The sequence below is a fragment of the Colletes gigas genome, unplaced genomic scaffold, assembly GCF_013123115.1.
Source record: "Colletes gigas isolate AHSC1104 unplaced genomic scaffold, ASM1312311v1 Colletes_gigas_Sc00007, whole genome shotgun sequence".
Classification (NCBI taxonomy): Eukaryota; Metazoa; Arthropoda; class Insecta; order Hymenoptera; family Colletidae; genus Colletes; species Colletes gigas.
The window spans coordinates 10,094,536-10,118,612 of record NW_025106636.1 but is presented as its reverse complement, the minus strand read 5'-3'; the positions used below and the strand labels follow the sequence as shown (position 1 = coordinate 10,118,612).

Here is a 24,077-nt window from a genome sequence, read left to right as displayed (position 1 = left end):
GTTCTCCGGCCAGCAGGTAAAACTCGAGGACATTCGCGACTTGGCTCCCGAAGTCGCGGCACGGACCGCGTTTCTTGAAATTCCCCGAACAACTTTACAGGAAATCTAATTATAGGGAGAGCCTTTCCGACGTCGTGGCACCCACGACCGGAGGCTGACTTATCTGGCGGACGACGCGGTAATCCACTAATCCGGCTAACAAACTCGGAACGTCCAACCCTTGTTCCGCCCGCCGGACGAATACGCGGCCCCTTTAAATGAACTTCTTTTCCCGGTTATCGGCTTGGGGGACCGGGGCTAGAATTACCTTCTGCCCTGTCTAAATTTATAGACTGATCCCTGGACGGGTCGCCATCGCCTTGTCGGCTCGTATTTTCTCCTGGTCCCGTCGACGGGACGTCTGAAACGGGATAAGTAATCGACACGAAGCTTAGCGTGTCAGATTCTTGGTCCTCTGGGAGTATACGCGAGCATTGAAACGACGACAAGTTTATTTGGGATCAACTTTCCGTAGCGTGACGGAAATTGTGCTCTTAAAAGCGAGAGTGTCTTCTTCCATCTTAGCCATTGTTCCAAGATCATCATATATTATCAGATTATCCGCTTTCTATCTGCTATCTCGCGCCGCGACGCCTGCAGCACTCGCCAACACAGGGACACCCAACCTTCGCCTCTCTCGCAAATTCTCGACCGACCATAGAATGTCCCAGCGTTTAAGGCAGGTTGCTTTACTGATGAGTTCACTAGCAGGCTCAGGATCATTCCTCCTTCTATTTTGGTTTCAACTTTCCGTAGCAAAGTCACCACAGTTAGTTCTAGATCGAGGTGGGCAACTGTCCTACAAATGTTAAGATATTGGACCCTTAAGTCAAGTTGTCCAAGTGATTTGGAATCGCCAAAAGCATTGCCTGGCGCGTAACAAGATCCGATAGTTGTTCCCGGATAATTTCTACGATTTTTATTGCCAGTTTGAACAGTCTGCTATCGGGAATAACTCGAAACATGAAGCAAACTGCGCTTTGCAAACGCAATCTGAGCATCGAATTTCACGGAACGCTTCGATTTCAAACAGGATTGCCGAACGTACATGAAGGAAACGCACGCGTCGATCCTTGGCATTTCGCGTTTAATGGAAGGTTCCGATAACCAAAGAGCAAAGAGGAACAAGAACAGCGAGACCAAGAAACTAGGATGGGTAGGGGAACGGGCGACTCGGATTACGAAAAGCGGTCCTTTATCGCGCCGACACTCTGACGAGCGCTTATCTTCCGCGAGCAATCGATTCCGTTCGGGTATCTTCACGCAGCATCGGGGGCGAAACGGCGCGTCGGATGGAACGACGCGAACGAAGGCGGTCTATTTTAACCGACATTTCCTCCTCTCGCAGCGAGCCCCAGCATCCCGTCCGGGCGTCGGTGGCGCTGCCCGTCCCTGTATCCACGTTGCAATGTTTTGCTGGCGCGTCGCACCGCGTCCGGCCCGTAAAAACCGAGTCGTGAAATTGGAAGCCAGCCAAGCGATTGCGGAATCGGCCAACTCTCTTTAACCTTTGCCCTATTGCGCGGGGTGTTGTCGGGCCTGCGTCCCTGTCACCGTTTCTCACCCATTTCTCTCCCTCGTTTCTCCGTGCTCGCCACTCTTTCTCCCTGATTTTCCTCTGTCTCTTCCCAGTCCTTTTGCTCTCCCCGTGTTGTCATTCTCCCTTTTTCTCGTTCACTTTTTAACCCCTACCGTTCCCGCGCCCTCCAGCCTCGCCAGTTTCGTCCTCCACCCGCATCCTCGTTGTTTCTCCCGTTTCCCCACCTTTTTGCTCCTCTCATCCCCCGATCGCTATCAATCTCTCGGTCCAGCGATGGGAATGATGTCCTCGCGAGCGGCACCGATCCCGCCCAGTGAATCGTTTTCGTATTCGTCGGAGGAAAGAGCTCCGGTTTTCCGATTGATGCTAGCACAAATAAGATAAATCGTTCGATTCTTGGTGGAACGCTCCGGTAGCGCTTGCGGCGAAAGCTCGGCTTTGGAAATATACTTTTCCCATCGTCGTAGACCAGTGATTCCCGAACGTTTCGGAATTGCGATGAGTTTTAAATACATTTCCAAGTTTTCCTATGCACTCTGTAAGCGTTAAGACCCCCACTTCGTGAAACACTGGGTTAGGCTTTGGTACCTTTACCGTTCTAGCCTTAACAGATCCAACCTTAACATTTGGAGACCACAATTTAGGGATCCACACGATTATTCATCCTCATTCTTCGTGAGAATGTTTTTAACCAAATTAATATTGCTTGGTAAATGTTTATTCGTCGAAGAATCGCCAGTGCTTGCTTCCATTAAAAATTTTCGAACGTTCATTGAATTAGCCACGCTGGTATCTCGGCCCACTCGCGTTAACGTGCTCTCTCCCTACCTCCCTCTTGTTCATCCCTTGGGTTTGTACACTCGCCGCTGGTTTTTTCGCCACTTTTTTGCCGAACTTTTTTCCGTCATCGAGCCAGCAATGTTGCTGTCTCGTCCCCTGCGATCGCTTCATCGGTGAATAACCGACACCCTGGCCGAAAGATAAATTCTTTTTCACGGAATGGTGGGGCGGGCCCCGCGATCCATTTAGTGGTGATATGAGCCTGCAGAGATGAATGTAGCGTCGTCATCAGGACACGAACAATGTTTCCCCGACACATACAAAACTGAAAATAATTTTTGTTATTTTTTCAACGAGTGTTAAACGCATCCAAGCTGAATATCCATTGAACCATACGCATTGAACCATATCCATTGAATCGAGGAACAAATAATTCCTGTTTCCTCTTGCGTGGGCTCTATAGCCTTTGGAAAACATTTGCAAAACTAGTACGCGACAAAAACATTAATGTACTTCTATTTATTTACGTTGAATTTAGTTTAGTAGCCTCTACTTGCCGTGAATTGTTCGAAACTTTATCGTGGTCTGCTTAAAACTCACCGTGGGCTACTTCAAACTTATAGTGGGTCACTTCAAACTTATAGTGGGGCACTTTAAACTTACTGTGGGTCACTTGCGATGTATTGCATCGCGTAGTCACGACTGAACCCAATAAATAGTCGAACAGTTGTAAGCGCAAGCCGTCAGAACGGAGTGCCTACCGCAAGTAGACCGTGAAACAAAGAACATCGTGACAAGGGTAAAAAGCGAGGAAAAAGTGAACAATAAGTGTTATGTAAAAAGAGTGGAAGGGTAAGAAGCGAAACGAAGTGGAGAATAAAAAGAGTACCGGTTAATGAGCAGAGGGTGGAAAAGAAACGAAGGTCGAAGAATTCAAAGCAACGAGCAAAGAACTACAAAGCAAGATATGAAACATGAAAACAAAATGGAGGGTGAAGAACGAGTGGTGCGCGTTACAAAAAGAACCGGAGGATACTGAGTTAAAGGGGTGCTTGAAGAGGTAATGGAGATTGAGAACAGCGGAACCAAAACGATAATCGATGAAGGAGGATGAAGAGCGAGAAATGAACGATAGGCGGCAACGGAAATAGGTTAAAGAATTACGGCTAGCAACGAGAAAAGAATTTAAAAATTTCTAAATTTCAATGGTTCCATCTATCGTGTTCGAGTCCTGTTCAAGACTAGTATCTTTAGAGAAAAATGAATTCAATTACAGAAAACGTTTTTACCCAACGCAGTTGTATTATAAATATGAACGGACGATGTGTGAAACGAACATTGTACTGTTAACGGCAGTAATAATATGAAAATAATAACATATTTTTCTTTCCAAAAATAAATATATGACACGTCCATATCGATCGAATGTATCGTATTGGTACATTTATTAAATACACATTAAATTTATTATTGTTAAATTGAAACGCGTTACCGTGATGCAATTTTCCTGTTATCTATATTATCGTGCTTGCCATTCCTTTGATCTAAACCCACCCTGGACACCAACAACGTGAGGTCGAAGTTAATTAAACAGAGAACCAGCAAGTGGTGGCGAAAACAACCGACCCAGCAAACGTTGTGGTGTCCCTAATAAAACAATTAGTTATCTCTAAGAGGACGAAAGATAAAAAAAATTCTAAGGATGGAGAAGAAATGTCGAATTCAATGTGAACAAATTACATAGAGGTTTGGTTTGAAGCTGCACCATGCAATTACATAATTAATCTGATATGAAACGATACGTTTTCCGTTAATTTGCGTAATGAAATCGTAAAAAAAGCTCACCATGCTGCGGGAGATAGAGTGGACGCGTTCGTTGAAACAAAATAACGACTCGATTATTTTCGAGAGCCTCGGATTTCAATTTATCGTGTTCGCCGCGTGGTGTCGCATATCGCGGGAGCACTCTGAGCCGTGGCGAGCCATAATTAAAAATAAAAAAATAAAAAACAGACAATTACAGTTAACATTCACGGCGTGGTGTTTAATTTCAACGGCACGCGATTAAATTTATGTGCCCGGAGATATAATTTTGTTTAGAGGACCTTCGATTTCCTTTGGAAAATATATCTGTATATCAACTTAAACATTTAGGTAATTGTAGGTATTAATATTTTAATAATACAAGGTTTAAGATGAGCTCGATAATAATGGATGTATTATCTAGGGAAACGAACGAACAACATCGATTCATATATTGGATTTCCGAACAATAGTACTACCAACTTTTAATAGGGAACTACATCGTACATGATTAGGGAAGCGCACCAAATTCAAACCATTGTTTGCTCTCATTTCCCACAGCGCGTAATGTAACATAACATAATGGAAATGTAATATAAATAATTTGGTTTGGTTGAAAAGCGAACCTAATTTATTTAAAAAGCCGCAAGTTGCCAGCCGTAATCCGTTAAAGGATCCAATCGAAGACAATGCAACGCGAACAGCCGCATCTCGGCCATCGAAAAATGAAATTCTATCTGAAGATCGTTGCTCGTGCGGAAACAGGGTCGTTGTTGGAGGAATAGAATTCAACGGGCGGGCTGGTCGATTTACGAGCTAAATAAATTTTGGGTAAAAAAGGAACACGGTTGAGAGGGCCGCTACTATTTCTATGGGCAACCGCGTGGTCGCCGCCACGGTTCCCCGTGGAACCATTATTATTGAACACGCGAGATACGGGAGACAATAGCTGGAAAAGATTGGAAGAAAGGAGTGTGAGCTCTTTTACCCTTTCCGATCGGAAATCACGTATTGTCTCGAGTGGTGGAAATCGAATGCACCGTAGAAGAGTGTTTGGAAAAGTTTCCTGCTGATGCGACGGGCCATTGTCGATCGTTCGATGCGGAATTGACCGTTATATTGACCGCTCTTTGAATTCGACAAGCATCGTTGCGTATCCGTCTTTCCCGTTCCATTGTTTTCCTCAATTTTATCGCGATAGTTGCTTTGATCAACACGAGAACGTTGTTATTTTCGAATAACTGCGATGAAAACACGCGACAATACCTCGATGCAGCACTTCGCATTCTCGGAAGACTTGGCACGGGGTCCTGGCCTTCCAATCGATATTTGGATGTTTGTAGAAAACCGGGTTCCATGACGGTGTAACCTATGTCCTATCCAAACGAGACACATAGAAATATAGACGTAACCCGAAGCAGAATTTGTTAACCTAACTCAGACCTAACAAGGATGAAAGCTGAGGCTACGGCATTAAATTTGGATAACTGTAGTCAAACCCAGACCTATAATATAATTTAACATCTACCTGGCCTAGGTGTATCTCATGCTAGACCCAGACTGAGCCAGACTAGTTAGACAGAGGCTAGAACCCCAGACCTATCCTAGTCCAGATCTCCTAATATCCATCCAGTTCTAACATAAGTAAGGCCCAGACTGTTCCTAGTTGAATCTCCACCAGAATCCGGCCAGCCAGACACTAGTCTTAGATGCCTACACTAAAATTCAGACCTGCCATTGTTTAACGTCTGTCTGGCCTGGTACTTATGCCAGATACAAATTAAGCCTAGTTGGATCACTACCAAAATTCGACTAGCCAAGTACCAGGCTTCCCAAATAGGAGTAGACGTTACAGTGAAATAATTCATGATGAAATACAGACGTGACCTAATTCTAACTGATGGAAGGCCCAGACTACAGTAGTACAATTAGTCTCCATGAGATCTGATCATTGAAAGGCTACTTTCTCTATAAAGGATGGGTGTTACCCCTAGTGTCGAACTGTTACCAACTAAAAACCACGTGGGTCTACCTCTGCGCCATCTAGGGGACTCTGGGAATCACCAAAGGCTTGCAGGACCCTACAAGACCCAGGGGAAAAATAATTGTTGCTGCCATCTTATAGTCTCCCTACAAAGGGATAGGAATTGCAATCAATCGATTTATGCTAAAACTCAGATTCACCCTAATATAAACTCTGTTTAACCTATGCAAGGAAGAGACTAATCCTAGTTTAACCTACAATCGACTTAGTCCAAACGTATGCCCACCCCAAGCTTGCCCAGAACTTAGAATCACAACTATGGCTTTAACATTTACCATATAATCCCTAGATTAGAATCCTATCCGATTTATTCCAAGAAACTGTACATATTGATTGCCCATTATTCTTGGAATAATCTCAAAACGTCTGAGAGACATACACAGAAGACGTATTCACGCGACGTCACGGTTAGAAGCTTGTTTCCACGGAAAGCCACATTTATATGTTCCTGGCATCGAGAAAGCACGACAGCGGGAAATGGAGGTTTGGGTGGTGGGAATGGAAAAAAAATGTCTAAATTGCCATCAAGCCACGTGCCGTGAACGCGGAGTTCGGTTTACCAGAAGGTAACAGAGAGATCTTAAATTTGAAAGCTGGCAGTGCAGTGTGATCCTACCGCGGAGGAGCTCATAAAAATTGTTCTTAAAGGATCGCCCACTAAAATAAATGTCATTCGCTGTCCTAAGTGCTCGTCCGCCCGGATGCATAATGCATTCGAGCCTGAGCTTTTTGCTTTCGTGCGATGAAGATGGATTTCACAAAGAACAACGTGGAACATTGAGATATAGTGACAGCGAATCTGATGCTCCTTCTGCCCGGGAAACTCATAAAACAGGCAGTCGATCTTTACGCTTCGATAAAGAACGAGACACAAAGTGACTAAAAACTTTTTAAGCCCCTTTGTTTAAGACAAAAGACTTTGTTCTGCAAGAGACAATGCAATCTGCAGTGGTTGACAAGTGTTTAACATACTATTTGTTAGATCTAATCTAAAACTGTCCTACTACTAGCGATGCCATATTACGCACCACTTGCGTTTGAAAATTTCGCCACCAGGGGGTTACGATCTATAATCGATTATCGATGGCTTATCGATATCTAGGGTAATTCTTCTATCCTCGAAAGTCCTCATATCTCAAGCAGGATCTGTTAAATAAGCCTCGATCCTCGTGCCACTTCAGCCTTTAATTTCAGATCCTCGAGGACATATTCAGTACTATTATTCCTCGTTAAAGAACGATTATAGCTGTTAACGATTAAGTACCCAGTATTTAGACTCTCGCCGACTGTTATCGTTCATCGAATTCCCATTTCCTTCGGAATCTCTACACTTTTTCGTCGACTAGTTCCTCTCTCGAATCCATCAGCCTGTTGATCCCCCGACGCAACCTGCCATTAGGCAACTAAAGCAAAAGATCGGTACGAGAGCAGAGGATGGCTCCTGTGAAATCACGACGTGTCTCGAGGCTCCGTTTTATTAACGACCAATTTCCCGCGTCAACGATTCTCCCTCTGGTTGCAGGTATTTACAAGAGACACTCCCGTTCATCGACCGTACCAAGACAGCGATATGGGGCTGGAGTTATGGCGGCTACGCGACAGGCATGACGCTCGCTAAGGATCGTCACGGTGTCTTCAAGTGCGGCATGTCCGTGGCACCTGTAACAGATTGGACTCTTTACGGTACGTATACAAGGGACAATATTTTCATTCATGCTGAAACCATATCAGTTAAATGTCTTTTTATTCATGAAAACTGCTGGCGCCGATACCCGTTTATTCAATTATATTTTTAATTTATTAAACTCCTCAAACCACTCAAAGATTATAGTTTAAGTCAAATGAACGTTCGATCACTGTGTTCGGGTCCTTATCAGGGATACCAAGTTTATGCACCCTCCATTGTCACGTAATCAGCGTCGATAGCATCTAGATTTGTCATTATAACAGCACATTATCATCTACATTATTGCACAATTGGCCGATGTGTCTATGGGTTTCCCACGGTTTATGGTTTATTGTCATTCAGTAACTTCGTTAAAGTCGCCACAGAACGCTTCGTAAATTCCCTAGTTCTTAAGGGGGAGGCGGGAGTTTTGAAAAGTTTGAGAGCCATTGACTTACAACGCAGACGGTTTAAATATCGGAAGCAAATCGAACGAAGAAGAAAAACGATAAGGAGTACGAGGCGTCGCCGGTTCGATTCGACTTCGTCCGATTCAATCATCGCCGGAAGCTGGTCGCAATCGACTGTGCTCGCGCATCGAGATATCAGATTTATTTGCCCGATAAGGAGTCATCGCTCGGAATCGAGTCGAGCATGCAGACGTTCCATCGTCGTCGTCGTCGTCGATGCACATTTTTAACGCCGCAGCTTTTTCCTTTTCTCTGTCGAGAACCCTCCAAGTCCCATCTCCATCCCCCAGATATTGATCGTGGATGATATTTTTTTTCCACTTCACCCCTTGCAACATTGTAACAGGGTCGACCCAAGTCGCCGTTAGATTATTTATAACTTTCTTCTACGTGGATATCGATGCAACAAAATTTAGTTCCTTTACTCGCTCGTGAACTTACTCTATTTATTGCAACGAGTTCGCCACACCGTTAACAGAATACAAATACAATAAAATATATATACACTGGTTCGACCACGATGCAACCGAGGGGCTCAACGAGGTGGCTTCATAACCTGCCCTCAAATCGCCACATAGTTCGGTTATACCGAGTGAAATTAATAATTAATTACCTTGCAACGCAACATTGCAACAGAGTGGACTCGGGGCAAAATTGTCAGATACTTGACTATTCGAGTGCTTAACCACGATAGAATCGACGATTCAACCATGCTGGCCAAACACCACGCGCTATTGTTTCCCTGCTTAGTTTCGTCCGTAACGCGAAAAATGCGTTAAATCTGTCGGTTGTAAATCATCGAGCACAAGCATTTCGTTAAAAATGTTTGTACGCAACGTGATGTGAAATGATTCGGTCATTTTTCACGTCGTTCGGCCCGGACGCGGCGCTTCCGGTTACGGGGATGCCCCCCCCCCCACCCATGGAGCGCGGTAAAATTTCATCGCCTTTCCGCCGCAGCCTTTTTCTCCGCCGCAGGTTCCCATTGTTGCGCCCGAACGGTGGGAAAGCTTAATATCCCCAGCACTCGCTGCGAACGCGGACGTATTATAGGCGCGAAGCAATTTCCTCGCAGGCCTCCGCGGATTAATTAAGTAGCACGCTGGGTGTAATTCACGGTGCACAATTACGCGCGAAGCGTGGCGTTTTTCATTCGTTGCGTTTCCTTCGTTGGCGAGGCGATCGCCTGGGAACGACTGAAACGGATGACCGTCTGGCCGGGGGTGTTTAATTAAATCTTTCGAAGACATCGTTAAACGGTCGGGATTGTCGTGTTTGCGAGCGTTTAACGATCGGATTAATTGCAATTCCCGGTAAGACGAATTAACGGGAGAAATAACGATGGTGGCCGGTAACCGTTTGAATACGGTTGAGGGCGGAGTTATAGCGAGGTACGCATTTCTGGTGAGACCAAGTCTAGTACCGCTGTCGAGTGGTGTGTTAGAATGGAGGTGTGCAGATTCGGGGAATTAGTTAACTCGAGATATTAGAAAATAAAGTGAATACGATCGTAGTGGGAGAAACTGAGAAATTAATTAACTAGATGTACTGACAAATTTCGAATTGAGGGAATTGAAGAGTAAGGTAACAGGATATAACGATCGAACTAATTGCAGCTAGCAGTAAAATGAATTAACGAGGGGAATAACAACGTTGAGAAGAAAACTTTTCGATAGGGGATGGAGTTAGTGTGGTGGTAACATTTCTGATGAGACAGTAGTCCTGTTATTTAGTGGCACATAAAAATAGAGGCGAGTGGAATTGAGAAATGTATGCTTGAGCTACTGAAAAATTAAAAAACAAGAAGTTGGGACCGTGTAATTGAGAAAGGATAGTGTGGAAACTAGAACTAGGGTGATTTGAGGGGATAAAATTCGGAAATAAAGAAATTTAGGACACTAAGAATAATGAAACAGCGCGACAGTTGAAAAGAAACGAGGAAAATGGCGACCAGAGAATAAACATTTGGAAGTGTTACGAACTTGAAAAGAACAGTAAAAACGAAAAATGGAGGTCTAGTGAAAAAAGTTGTCCGCGTAGAATAACCTTACAATTGCCGTAATTTGCAGATTCAATTTACACGGAGAGGTTCATGGGTTTGCCGAAGGTCAATGTTCACGGCTACGAGGAAAGCCAGCTCCTCAACAAAGTAGACAATATTAAAACGAAGATGTACTACTTGATCCATGGAACTCTGGACGATAACGTGCACTATCAACAATCTCTGTTACTTGCCAAGGTTCTCGAGCAGAAGGATATATTGTTCCGACAACAGGTACTTTATTAACCCTGCAAGCATTTATTTATTTCACGCAGCGGGGCCTTTAGAACGTGCAGAGTTAGCTAAATTTCTATTGAAACAATAAATAATATAGAAACTTGACCAAGCTAATACGTTGCAAAAGAAGCATCCTCTAAAGATGTCCCGAATATAAAAATAGTGAAAGAATTGTTTGCTTGACAGAAAATAATTTGAAAGAGTAAACGATTTAAAGGGTCGTGCTGGAAAAGCCGCGAAATTATTCCCGTTTGCGTTCGCTTACGTGCTTCCTTGGCGTTTCGAAATGTTTTACATTGACGATTAAAATCTACAGAGCCGGCAGGAAACTGCGTACTCGTAAACAAATTCCGCCGCGCATTCAACTTTCGCGCGGAGGCTTTTCATTTAAATAATAATCGCAGCCTCGGGCGAGACCGGGCATATTTCCGCTGCAATCGTTCGCCGCGAGTTTTCTGTTTTCTTTTCGACAAAGCGTCTACCTCTTTCTCCGAGACTTCATTGTTTCGTTGCACGCGCTAACTATGTCTCTAATTTTTTAGCGAACATAAAGGACGCGTCGTCGTTAAATAAATCTCAACGATTCGAGACATTGGCGGATTAACGAGTTGGTGAATCGATCGATCGATAAATTAACGAATGAACGGACTGATGAATTGGTAAACTTGTAGTTTGATGAATGGGTGATTTGATAAAGTAATAGTTTGCTAAATTGGTGTGCTTATTTATCGATGAATTAATTTATTAGCAATGAGTTGATGAATTAGCGAGTTGAGTTTCAATGTGTTTCCTATTTCAAATTTTGCCGCCAGGTGACCTATTGATAATGTAGCTCCCTGTTACACGTTTGACCTAAGGGGGCAGCTCTGTACTCTGACCAATAATTGCCTTTATGAATTTTCTGTTCGTAAGAAGGAATAATTAGCCTAAACATGATCAACGACAGTGTACTCTGTATTTAAAAATACTGTTTATTTTGCTTCCCTAGTTATATTTTGCTTCGGGGCCCCCATGCGTGTACACCTTTATTGTTACTAGTAGTTGAAGATTGTCATTTTCTGCGCAGACGTATACGGACGAGGATCACGGAATTGCTCAATCGAGTTCTCATCTCTATCACTCATTGGAGAACTTTTTGGACGAGTGCTACGAAGCCTCATGATCGCAGCGTCGATTTGAACCGACAATCTAGAACCTTCCCGTCACCTGCCTCACATTCCACCTGTAAATACCTTGTCATTTGTACATACTCGATGTACAATATGTAATATGAAGCGTTAGTGTATATAATCGAGAGAGAAATTAAATAGGTACGCTCGACTCGAACAATCTCGAGCGCTGATCACCACCCACTCACCTCTTTGTGCTTCCTGACAAGTAGGGGAAGTACCTTATTCGGAGAAAAAGTTCCCCAGGATCCGAGGGTCGAAAGTTGACCGGAATTATTTTCTGCTGATATGACTGGTAGGTCTAATTGTATTGCTATAATATTTTAGCCGGTCTTTAAAACGGCAAGTGTACAAAAAAAAAGTGTCAAAAACCAAACGTCGCATAAGACTGCCAACGTTTAAATTGTGTTCATTCGTTTCACATGTTCCTAGCAGACGTTGGTACCTAAAATTTTACTGGTAATTTTTTTACGCACTCTGTTATCTCAAGATCATTGACCAACCATCCCTACCACAATATTAACTTAGAAAAACACTATATCTGCCTCTTGACTCATGAGGAGAAGATAGAAGAAGAGAGGCTTAGCATTCGCGAATTGTTTGAGTCGAATATACTTAGAAGTTGTTGAGAAGTACCGGACTGGTCTGTAGAATTTTTTTAATATATTTTTTCGAGATGATCAGTTCGCCTGTTCATCGAAGGCCTAACGGATCCAACATAAATCTCTATATATAATAAAGTAACAATGACGGAGAAACACTGCGTCTTATGGAAACCCCCGTACGAGTAACTTTCACAGAAATTAAAGGCGCGCAAAGTTGAACGAATTCAATGGATAGTTTACAACTTCCAAATAAATGAATGTTGTCGAATACTTTGTTGTTAAAGGAGAAACATTATTGAATGTTGTGCCACACGTGGTGACGATAATGGAGATCGGTTTTTTATATAACGAATCATAAAACATGTTCCTCTTACGTTTCAAGCGTTGTTTTACAATTATGCGAGGCAAGTGAGATTTGGATGCGAAGCAAATGGTTAATAGTAACTCTGAGGGATGTTTATAAGAAATTACACAGCTCGGATAACCTTTCTGAAAGAAAGCCAAAGAAATATGTGAGAGGATATCGTTGATGATATTTAATGTTTTTTATTTAGTTTAGACACTGAGGGTGACGGTGCACAATTCGTACGTTCTTATTAATAGTTAATGCAATCGTTAACAGAGCTTTTATTATTTTATTATCGTTCACGCAATACAAGCTGCAAGCGCCAGCCATGTTGTTTTTAGGTTATGAGTATAATTGCATAACGATAGATTGTGTAAACTAATATAATCGTTGAAGAGCATTGTTTAAATATAAAAACAAATTCTTTCTTGTTGATTTATTAACATTAGGATAACGGAGCCTTCAACTATCATAGTTTAAGACTTTTCTCGTTGTGTATATAATTAAGTTAATGGACTGTTCGTTAAAAATTCCTGGACGTAATATAGCGCATCTATTTCTCTTTACTAATATATGATACCGCGACTACTAGTAACATTTAAGTCTATCTGTAGCATAAACGATGTACTAACAAACTCTTTAAATACGACGATTTTATAATGAAAGGACCACTGTAATGGTTTCAATAATGAATCAACAGACATTTCTTAATCTAATTGTTAACTTTCATTCCAACATATTGTACAAAATATTTAATCGAGTATATACAATTAAGAATACATAATTAAAAGTACCCAACAAGTAACTAGAACAAAAATATAATGATAATCCAGCGGTATTATGAAATTATTAATTGTCCCTTCATTGATATTTGTTGAGTGTATCATGAATAAAGCTCTATGTTTTATTAACAGAGAGTGTTCATGTTTCAATAATTGTCCTGGAACGATCAATTGAACAACATTGTTAGTACCCTTATATATTCGAATGTATGATGTAAATTTATGTTAAGAGTTCTCTGTCTCTTTGTATCTGAAAAAATATTAAATGTTTATATATAATCTACTGCTATTGCCATAATCTGTGCATGTATTTTATTCTCACTAGGCAGAACATACTTGCACTTTGTGCATGTATAAAACACAGTCTGTCCTTCATCAGCAGATCTCAACTGCAAGGTAGCGTATGACATTTTATCATTTTGACACTGTGGACATTTTCGTTCCACTATCGGACCTTCTGCGTCGTCTTTGTTATCGTCCTGTTGTTTCGAAGACCCGTAAACATTTTTGTCGTTAAAATTAATGGTGTATGACATAGCCATGTCCCCGAAAGCTAAAGATAAAATCATACGTAGCATCGAAACCCAGCATAAAAGAATGGTTAACATGCGTTGCAATGGTAAAAATATTACGGATACCTTCGGGACCCCAAGTTCGTTTGCAAGCGTAACATTTAACGTCTCCTGAGTTACCCAAGAGCGGCAAAATTGACCCACAATCGGAGCAAAAGCCCGGTGTACTTATAAATGAAGTATCATTGTTCCGCTCCATTCAGAATTCGGAACAAACGCAGCGTAACGTTCCTGACAGAATAACGCGATCAAAAATTGAAGCCCACGTGTGATTGAAATGAAACAAACCTCTACGACCATGGAACAATGAAATACAAAATTGGACACCTAGTATAACATCATGCAACCGTCTCCCTACGAGATATGCTTTAAGTTTCTGGATGAATTTTGATTAATAATAGTATAAGAATAAAGTTTTGCATATAACATGTTTAAATTAACAACATTCAAACTTAATAATGACGAAATTAACATTTAACTAATCGAATCTAGACTTACTTGGGTCTTACTGCCTTGCCATTTTAATCCTGGACAAAGCACAAAAAGTCCCTACTCCGAGTTACAAGTATTACACTATAAAACTCACTAAGCAGTTGGCCATTTTGTATTCCTCTTCACTTCCTATCTTTACATTTTGTCAAACAATTATACAATTAATTGAATTGTCGAATATTTTTATTGTTTACACTATCACTTGAATAAATACGAGGAATAATAGACGATATTAACTTAAATAGTAACATTATCTAGCAGTTTCGCGCGGTAACTAAAAGATGTTGGTACGGCCAAAAGGGGAAGCGTTTACAATGCCGTACTCCCCTCAAATGGAACGAATTGATGTCGCCCATTGACATCGTGCAGTGTTTGTGTGTGTTCGTGTGTGTGTGTATGTTTTGCTCGTTTACTTGGTCAGAACCGGCAAAATGGGCGATATAGCACTCCGAGCATCTGATCTAGTTTTAGAAGTGATTTTTTCTTATTTAGATCTAAACACGTTGAGGAACTGCTCGATGGTGTGCAAACGATGGAACAAATTCTTGAACTACGAGAATAATGGGGCGTGGAGGATGCACTGCATACGAAAGTTGGCCCAGGAGGCCCTTAGTTCCGATTTATTGTCATCGGTGCCCACCTACAAATCTAAACTGCGTGCGTTTTATCACGCATGGAACCCTCGTGATCGTTCCCGAAACATTTACATTAAACCCAACGGATTCACCCTGCACAGGTAGGTTTCTAAATTCAATTTTTAACGAGCGTCGATTCTTGTGTACTCTTGTCAAACGATGTAAATAAACCTGATACTGCGTGTGATTATTACTTAGTTACGACGGTATCATAATCAAATAGCGAGAGATGAACGAAATAATTTCTCTATATTGGTAACTGATGATTTAATACTTACATATTTGGTGACAGAAATCCTGTTGCACAAAGTACAGATGCCTGTAGAGGTAAAATTGGTTTCCGACATGGTCGTCATGCCTGGGAAGTCATTTGGGAAGGACCTCTGGGTACAGTAGCAGTTATAGGAATAGCAACCAAGGAAGCGCCATTGTTATGCCATGGGTATGTAGCGTTGCTGGGTTCTAATGAGCATTCGTGGGGATGGAATCTAGTGGACAATCACCTATTACACAATGGAGATGTGCAAGGGAGTTATCCATTACTTAATAATGCCCCCAAGTACCAGGTATGTTATATTCTCAAAAGGAATGCGCAGAATATTGTGGAAAATGTACCTTAAGGTGTAAAAATTTTATAATTAACAGGTTGGGGAAAGAATTAGGGTAATATTAGATTGTGATGATAACACATTATCTTTTGAAAAAAATTACGAATTTTTGGGAGTGGCATTTAGAGGTATTGTATTTCAATATTTGGTACATTTTAGTTTTAAATAATTCAGCTATAGTAAAGCTTTAAGTTAAATGGTAGCTACGAATTTTTAATTGAAATTTTAGCATCAGAATATGTTATGATAATTTAAAATATTTGTTTAAACGTACAAAACCTACAAAGTAACAGACTTTAAAACTACAGCTTTATTTTTTTCTTTGTAAACGTAAAGCTAATATTTCGACGATGTTAATGACAAAATTGAACACATAGGGTTGCCAGACAAAAGATTATATCCATCCGTATCCGCTGTATATGGAAACACAGAGGTATCTATGGTGTACTTAGGACCTCCTCTAGATGGCTAACACTTTACTTCCAGTAGAGATGTGTTTTTGAAGGTTTGTTCAGGAATGTACAATGAAATCTCAATGCAGATTCTCTGCATTGTACCAGAATGTCTACTATGAAGTAGAACTAGCGCGCACTAATGAACTGTATGATACTCTTTACAAAGGATGTGTGCCTGTTCATTCAGTCAATACATTGTAAATAGTATTAGCATTCCATTTAAACTGATAAATCCGTAATAGGGCTTTATACAGTGTGAACAGTTGTAAGTTACTCAACAGCAGAGCACGAATAAATTTCACTTAAAATTGTGCATCTTCTACTAGCTAGCATCGAGAAAGATCTGTATGTTTGATACGAAATTTTTTCGGTTATTACGAGCTCCACCGACGCCGCGATCGATTTCAGCAGCCTCGATGCATTTTAGAGGAGAATGGTAGTTGAATGCGACGAAACAAACAATATCTATCGCCATTTAACTGTTATTTTCCTTCGGACGCGCTGCAAGGCCGTTGAAATCGAAAATGGCGCCGGTAAAGTGCATAATTACCAATTTTTCCATTTGTATTTCACGATCGAAAGTACCTTTGTACAAAAAGAGTTGAGTGGCGTATTACTGGTTTCAGGATAATTGTGTAAAAAGTTTTCGGTTAGATAATTTTTACGATAAAGTTCCTCCGCGTCCGTACGAACGCGTGTCAGATTACTTTCATTTCGACGCTTCTCCGAGTCATGTAGCTTTACTTTAAGTTAACGTGCATGTACATAGAAATAAGGATTGTCCGATTCTTTACTCTTCCATACAGTATTGATAGTCGAGTCCTTGTATAAATACATGCTTTGTGTGTATAAATCATCTACCAAAGATGTGGCAATTCCAACTTGTTTACAAGATAGTCACACGTGGCGCATAGATTATTTTGACGAACATCAACGAGTCTGCCATTAATATTAAACTCATTTTTATTATTCCCATTTAGTTCGCATAATTTCGTGGTAATTATAAAGGGAGTATCTGTGATTCGTCGTATTTTACTAGTGTGCTCATTTTATGTACAATATCTGTGTAGGTGTTTGCTTATTTTTATCATTGTCAGATCTGTTGAAGAAGGAATCTCTGAGAAAAGAGGACTGAACCCCATTTTTACAAAACCCAATTACGCTTCTTTTTTTTTTTCTTTAATTTATTATAGGTATTTATACACGTCCTAGATTAAATCCTATTTCTAAGTAGCGAAATCGTTGAACGGATGAAGAGTAACATTTCATGAAACAGTATACAGGGTGTTCCACTTAAAGTGTTCATAGCTGTGTTTCGTTTTTTTTTCCAATTGTATAAAGGAACTTCTCCAATTGTAAATTGCGACGAAAACTCGAATCAATTCGTATAATGATTATTACGACTGTTCGTGTTTCTTTTCAAATAGAATTGATTTTGCTCGCATTATTTTTCGAAGCGTATCGAAAGAGCAAGTAGACGATGGTAGAATGAAACTAGTACCTGTGAAACGTCATCTACACGATGTCAAGAGTTTGTTCTCGTTTTAGTTGCATTATCGTGTAATATAGCTTTCTCCGTCAACCCTTTACACTCGGCTGTCCCAAATTTAAAAACAAATTACTATTGCACGATTTTTCAACCCTTTACAGCCATCTAACAAATAAAGTTTACAACAAAAATTGATACGAGGATCACCTAGGGTTTTATAGATAGGAACACATGTTACACGATATTTTTACTCGACGTATTACTCGATTTAGGCGAATAAGTGTTGGTAGGCGAACAGAGTCTCCGAGTGTAAGGGGTTGGATTCCGTTTACAAGAAGAATTAAGTATTTAATATCGTGGTGCAAAGTATGGGCGGCCACTATTGTGGTACTTGCACAACGGATCATATTTAACGCGAACAACTTTTTAATTCATTGAATGCGTTTCGTATCGTAAGGAGATCTTTAAAATTGTACATCATATCCCGCGAAGTCTGTACCTATGGATAACGATGTTATCGGTAAGGTGAATCATGAAAGATCCATTGTCCGTTCATCAGATGTAAACAGAAGAAATGCTGCTATTGGCTGACAGGCATCGGTTGTCTCTGTTCGATCTTTATTGCCGTCCTTTGTTTCTTGTTTATATCTGATGGCTCGAGTCCGATGAACGGACAGTAGATACGGATAAATGCAATCGTTTATAATGTACATATTCGTCATCGTCGTTGTGTTCGTTAAGTGTAGCCTTCGCACGTTGGCGTACTTCCACAAACTTTTGTACAGAATCGTGTACATAGCGATCAAGAACGTTACGAAGAGTAAAATGAATAAAGCCTTGTTTCATGCGTGTCGAATGGACGAATCATCTACGTGGATAGAAAATATTACGGGTCGCGGACTGATTTAGAATTTATACCTTTTTCGATTGACCACGAAAACGAGCCAGTGCTCTGTGGAAAACTTAGGCGCGGATACGCGCATAAACAAACGTGTCGTGCCCGTGGACTTATTTCGTGTACGAACTAGCAATGATTGCACGTGGAGTACAGTGGTGCTTCATTAAGATTCTTTCTTAAGAATCACGATGATATAGCAATTAAGTATTACAATGTAATCAACGTCGACCCGTCGTGCATGGAAACGTAGAACGTACATGCAAAACAATTCGAACCATCGGTGGTTAACGCATAATTTTGTAAATACACGTTGTTTGAACGCGCATATAGGTGATCATGGTACCACCTGCGAAACCATTCTGTACAAAACGTTTAGGGGAACGTCGAGTTAGTCGGGATACGATTAAGCATGGAACACCGGTATACTCGCACGTATATCAGAACTACGACTGTTTTAAAGAAAGAAGTGTACATCGCTCTGTAAATAAATTATTTTATTTTAATGCTTTAATGTTTGTATTGTTGCATACCACTGGGCGTTTGTTCCATTGGTTTGTATCTGGATAAGGGGCAAGATAACAACGGGTTTTCATCGACTGTTTATTTACACGTGAATATTAAGTTACAAATATTTTCCCGTCTTGCACCTGCGTTCGACATACAATTCGCATCTTATGCTTCCAAAGTTGCACCTTTGTTCTACCACTATGGAAACAGTACTCCTTGCAGCTTAGAAAAATATAACAATCGCGATCTGTTATACGCCTCGTCAAACAATCCCTCCACTACCACGCAAATTCTAAATCAGGAACGATTCGAAATCACGACGATCTGACGAATATTTCATTATCAGATCGTAGATTCGAAATCGAACATATAAACTGGACACTACGAAAGTAACTTTCTATATGTGACAGTAAACGACCAATAAAGAGACAAGAACATATAAATTTGATTTTGAATTTTCATAAAATTAAATAAGTCTGGAGTTTGGTTTCATTATTGCAAAACGAATCTCTTTGGATATTTCTGGCAAGATAACACTACTACAACCCTAAAAAGTCAAGTATACACAAACGCACACAATCCTTTTTGTACACAGTACGTATAATGTGTGTTAATTTGCTAAGTCTGCCATAAGACAGTGGTCTGAAACACTTATAATACATTATAGCACAACGTCCGCTATACAATTCGTTCAAATTTGAGTATACTTTTAATATCATCCGAGTACATGGATCGAGAATATCCTGTTACACAGTTTTGTTTGCATAGCTGTTATTCTATGTGCAATGGAAAACAATCAGTGGTAAAAAAAAAAGAATTTGCTATCGTGCTCTATTGAGGTTCTAAGTTAAACTTTTTTTGAGGCCTTTACAATTGCGTACTCGACGCGAACAATGTTGATCTCTTCTTTACGTCTTTTTGCACTCGCATTGATTACTCTCATCGATTGTACTGCAATAAGGTCTTGAATGTTAGTTTATCGATAGGAAACAACTGTTGTGTAAAAAGTGCGCACAATTACAGCTCGAAAATCTGAATAAAGTATTTCTGGAACATCCCCGAATGCAATAATAGTTATAAAAATATAAATCTTCTTTTAAATACAAGTAAAATTCACGTTACATAAAATGTGAGTAAGTTGAGATTAAACCAGAAATTGTGAAGCAAGAATTTCTTGATTTTTCTTTACGTTTTGCATTATTCTATAGAAACAGTATATTTGTATAATTTTTAGAATAGGAAACACGCGTTTGAAACCCGTTTTTTTAGTCTGTCGAGTAGCATATTAATTTGTCTTACTTTCATTATTTTCTCGATGTAAAAAAATATATATTTCATCGAATTAAATTTCTGGCAGTCAGTGTGAAACCGATCGGCGTAATTTCATGAATTATTTTAATCGTTTCTCAACCATCAACTATGCAGAATGTATTACGTAACCGCGATAATAAGTATCTCGTTATGTGCACACTGTTGACACAATCTTACATAATTTCAAAAACGAATAAAGTGATGTGATTTCGTGTCTTCGACCTTCTCCTTATCAACTTATTCGTAGTTTAATCTATATCACATTCAAATACAGTTGATCTTTACGTATCACATTCAACGCTACTTGCTAATAATTAAAAAATTTGTCGAAAATATATATTGTTATTGTATTCGGACAAACTAAGCTTCACGATAATTGTATATGCACATACAAGCGTGAGAAGCATTTACATAGATGTACACATGACGTACTTATACATAATGAGTATTACTTAACAAACAAAAAATATTATCTGTAGGAACAAGATCACGTTTGTAGAAAATTCCTACACACGTGCAATGGAAATTAGCACAAGTTTTAATTATACTTAAACGAAATAAGTATTCCCGCCCACCTAAACTAGCTAAGTAAACACACCTGAATTGGAATGAAGATGTAGTGTTTCAATTAGAACTGTTAAGGACTCTAATTATGTAAATCCATACGGATATTCGGATAGTCCCAGTCCTAATTTCAATAAGAACTGAGGAAGTAACGATTAAAAAGACAATAAAAAAAATAATTTCATTTGTTCTGGTGCTGTACCGTTAACACTATTTCTACCGCGGTTTTTTGACACCTTTGATAGAAACAGTGACAAAAGGTGTTGCTTTTAAGTAGGAGACTGTCCCGTGTATATCTAGTAATAAACGCGTTAGGAATTTGTTTCACAAGATTGCCAGTGTCTCGCAGTGTAAAACGTCTAACAAAGCAACGGTTTGAGACTTGCTGGGCATTTTTCATTAGCAGGAGCAAGTCTCGACGTTTTCTCGTAATTATTACCATTCGTTTGCAATTTATAAATCCCTACTTACTACTACGATTTGCCCTACACGGTTCTTGTCCACCATACCCGAGGGTACAGTGTAAAAAATAAATTACGAATATTATTCACCTGAAAGAAACCTGCATTTCTTACAGCAGGGCTGCCAAACTCGTGGCCTGTTAGACCGGTAGTAGGAGCAGTATTGCGATGGCGGGGAGTTAGTTCAACAGCCTTGCCCGAGAGGTGGCATCTGTTCAATTACAGACGCAAATACAAACACAAGATGTCTTGCGTTCGTACAGTTATTAACATATAAACACGTTTGTTTTCCCCCCCTTAACTGTTAAGTACTTACTTAATTGCAGCAAAGTGTTCATAGAGGTTAGCATTGTATTACGAGGTATATTGGACTTAGTTCACGCGCGTGTGTCCGTTCCCTGAGACGTTTGTATCTTCGCGTAATTTCTCGTTACATTCGTATTTACTTTTCTTTTTCGGAAGTATACACTCGAGCGAGGGTTTTACTTTGGTCGGTAGGAACCTTGTTAGAAAGAAATCGGATGCGTAGCACAGCGACTTGCATAATATCGGGCATAGTAGTCCTTGATGGACTATCGTCCACAGTCGATAATTTTGTCCTGCGAATGGATCCAGAACAGCCGCGCACAACATGTGACTAAGATTCACTTGTATGGGCTGCGAGATAAAATATCGTGTTACGATTAAATATAACGGATCGTGACACGATAATATGCAACATACCCAAGCAATAGCTTGAAGAATCCAGAAATGATACACTAAATTCAGTCCATAACTGAAAATGCACCAGCTCATGTCCGATAGAGGCTCGATATTATAAACACCTATATGTACAAACACGACAGAAATAATATCCGAGAGCAAATATTTCGAAAAATACGAACGATATGAAAAAAATGATCGAACAGAACAAGGAGGGGAGGGGGCCGGACTTGTGGTGCATATCGGGTAACACTAATGGCGGAGAGGTTATGTTTTAATACATATAACAAAAAAGTGAATGAATTGGAGAGGTCATGCAGACTGCAAAGTCTAATGGATTGGGCTTTGTTATGAACATGCCTGAATTACAATAACTTAGAAGAAATCAAAATGTCATTTAAAGATGATTATAACTACCTCCAAGTCTCAGCAAATAATATGGGATTACTATCATCAAGCCATGCTGAATGTAGTATAGAGCTTTGTCAGCGAATATCTGGAACAATTTATCCAAATGTGAATGCACGCCATTGAAACAGTTTCTTATCGACGACCAACAGTAACTTACATTTCTAGACTCAATCTCTGGGAATAAATATGCTAAAACTGGTCCATTCATGAAATTTAAATGTATCCTAAAGATTGCTGTTACTGTTGGACTGGGTTCAGCAGCCAGCAAGTACAACTGTGTCACAGAAAAAGCGGTGATGATAAATAATTGGGTATGTCTGTTAAAGAACTTGTATCTAACAAATGTACCTGCACTGCTGTTATTATGTGACAGGGATTAAAAATATATACAACTGTTCTGCTGGTAAGTTTAAAACCTAATTCCATTCCCAATACTAGTGACATAATAATCAACAATACTCTTCTGCCAACGCGATCATGATCTACGTACGATACCCGAGGTGGTAATCTAATTCGTTTGTAACCCCAAACGAGGAGGCTTATTATGAATATAGATACCAGCGATGTTTCGATTATCCTTCGTTTTGGGCTCAAGTAGTAAGCACATTCTGGTCCTGAGTTACGCGGTATAGAGGCATTAACACCGTCATATGCCCATTCGAACATCGTTGACAATTATGCTTGTACAATTACAACGAAGAAAACTATTATAATCTTTGGTTTAAACTCCGTTTAACATTCACATTACTTATAACGATTAATTTAGAACTTTTAAACTTCTACGACTCCTCTGAATTTATTCTCAAACAGTAATGATACATATTTATTAAATAAAAAATTTAATGTTTGGACCGATAATCTATTTACAACGAAAGTGAGCCGAGTGTGGCGCCAAGCCACTTACGAAGAAAAACTCCCTATGCGTCCTAGTGTATTTAGGTTAGATATAGTTTCTAGTCATGGGTTAGTTAGTTTTAAGATCATTAGTTGGTGAACCTAGTTTTATCTAAATTTATTTTTAAGGCAGCGATACAAAGTAAATATTAACTTAGCTTATCGTTCACGCGTTCTTTCGTTTCTTGCTTCGATCCCAAGATCCACTGTACGGTTCAGCATCGCATCTCCCATAATTTACCTTCATCTGTCGTTTATACCAAATAATTACTTGGCAGAACGAAACTAGAAGATCGAAGAGACTTTGGTTCCTTCTATCTTCTTAGTTTAGTCATTCAGATTGTAAAATTGCGAAAGCGAGATCGATGGAACTTGGATTCCATTTATCTCCCTTTGGATCTCCACTCGCAGCAACCTCCACGTGGTGAGACCTGGGTAATATTATTTAGCGTTTACTTAATAATCGTATCACTCTTAGCTGGGTAATGTTATTAATTAAAAACTAAATAATATTAGCAAATTGGCTGCGATCCGCTTTGCATAGGTCATCATAAAT

General features: G+C 40.0%; 4 protein-coding genes across 11 annotated transcripts in view; 2 read left to right on the top strand and 2 right to left on the bottom strand.

Annotated features, from left to right (window-relative positions):
• Positions 1-13,312, top strand: part of LOC122396135 (venom dipeptidyl peptidase 4-like) — a 203,844-nt gene extending 190,532 nt beyond the window's left edge. For all 7 annotated transcript variants that reach the window (XM_043394280.1, XM_043394279.1, XM_043394276.1 and 4 more), the window contains 3 exons: positions 7,729-7,889; positions 10,412-10,617; positions 11,687-13,312. In XM_043394280.1, the coding sequence (XP_043250215.1) occupies positions 7,729-7,889; positions 10,412-10,617; positions 11,687-11,782 (463 nt within the window). In that variant the 3' untranslated portion in view covers positions 11,783-13,312. The remainder of the gene's footprint in view (positions 1-7,728; positions 7,890-10,411; positions 10,618-11,686) is intronic.
• A 141-nt stretch (positions 13,313-13,453) lies between these two features.
• LOC122396137 (DNA-directed RNA polymerase I subunit RPA12) lies at positions 13,454-14,385 on the bottom strand. Its single transcript, XM_043394282.1, has 3 exons — positions 14,161-14,385; positions 13,859-14,075; positions 13,454-13,772 (listed from the first exon to the last, which is right to left on the bottom strand). The coding sequence occupies exons 1-3, from the start codon at positions 14,291-14,293 to the stop codon at positions 13,748-13,750; spliced, it is 375 nt and encodes a 124-aa protein (XP_043250217.1). The 5' UTR covers positions 14,294-14,385; the 3' UTR covers positions 13,454-13,747.
• A 549-nt stretch (positions 14,386-14,934) lies between these two features.
• On the top strand, positions 14,935-16,719 carry LOC122396136 (F-box/SPRY domain-containing protein 1). Its single transcript, XM_043394281.1, has 4 exons — positions 14,935-15,322; positions 15,514-15,787; positions 15,867-15,957; positions 16,207-16,719. Exons 1-4 carry the CDS (start codon positions 15,018-15,020, stop codon positions 16,299-16,301), a joined length of 765 nt encoding a protein of 254 aa, XP_043250216.1. The 5' UTR covers positions 14,935-15,017; the 3' UTR covers positions 16,302-16,719.
• A 2,568-nt stretch (positions 16,720-19,287) lies between these two features.
• LOC122396129 (transmembrane protein 164) lies at positions 19,288-23,477 on the bottom strand. Of its 2 annotated transcripts, XR_006259015.1 has the most exons (6): positions 22,976-23,477; positions 22,785-22,901; positions 22,634-22,712; positions 22,238-22,338; positions 21,605-22,171; positions 19,288-20,129 (listed from the first exon to the last, which is right to left on the bottom strand). XR_006259015.1 is itself a non-coding variant. In XM_043394266.1 (5 exons), the coding sequence occupies exons 1-5, from the start codon at positions 23,291-23,293 to the stop codon at positions 21,887-21,889; spliced, it is 900 nt and encodes a 299-aa protein (XP_043250201.1). In that variant the 5' UTR covers positions 23,294-23,477; the 3' UTR covers positions 21,000-21,886. The 2 variants fall into 2 exon arrangements, 1 of the variants encoding a protein (XP_043250201.1); XM_043394266.1 differs by lacking the exon at positions 19,288-20,129 and having other exon boundaries at positions 21,000-22,171.
• Positions 23,478-24,077: the final 600 nt, after the last annotated feature.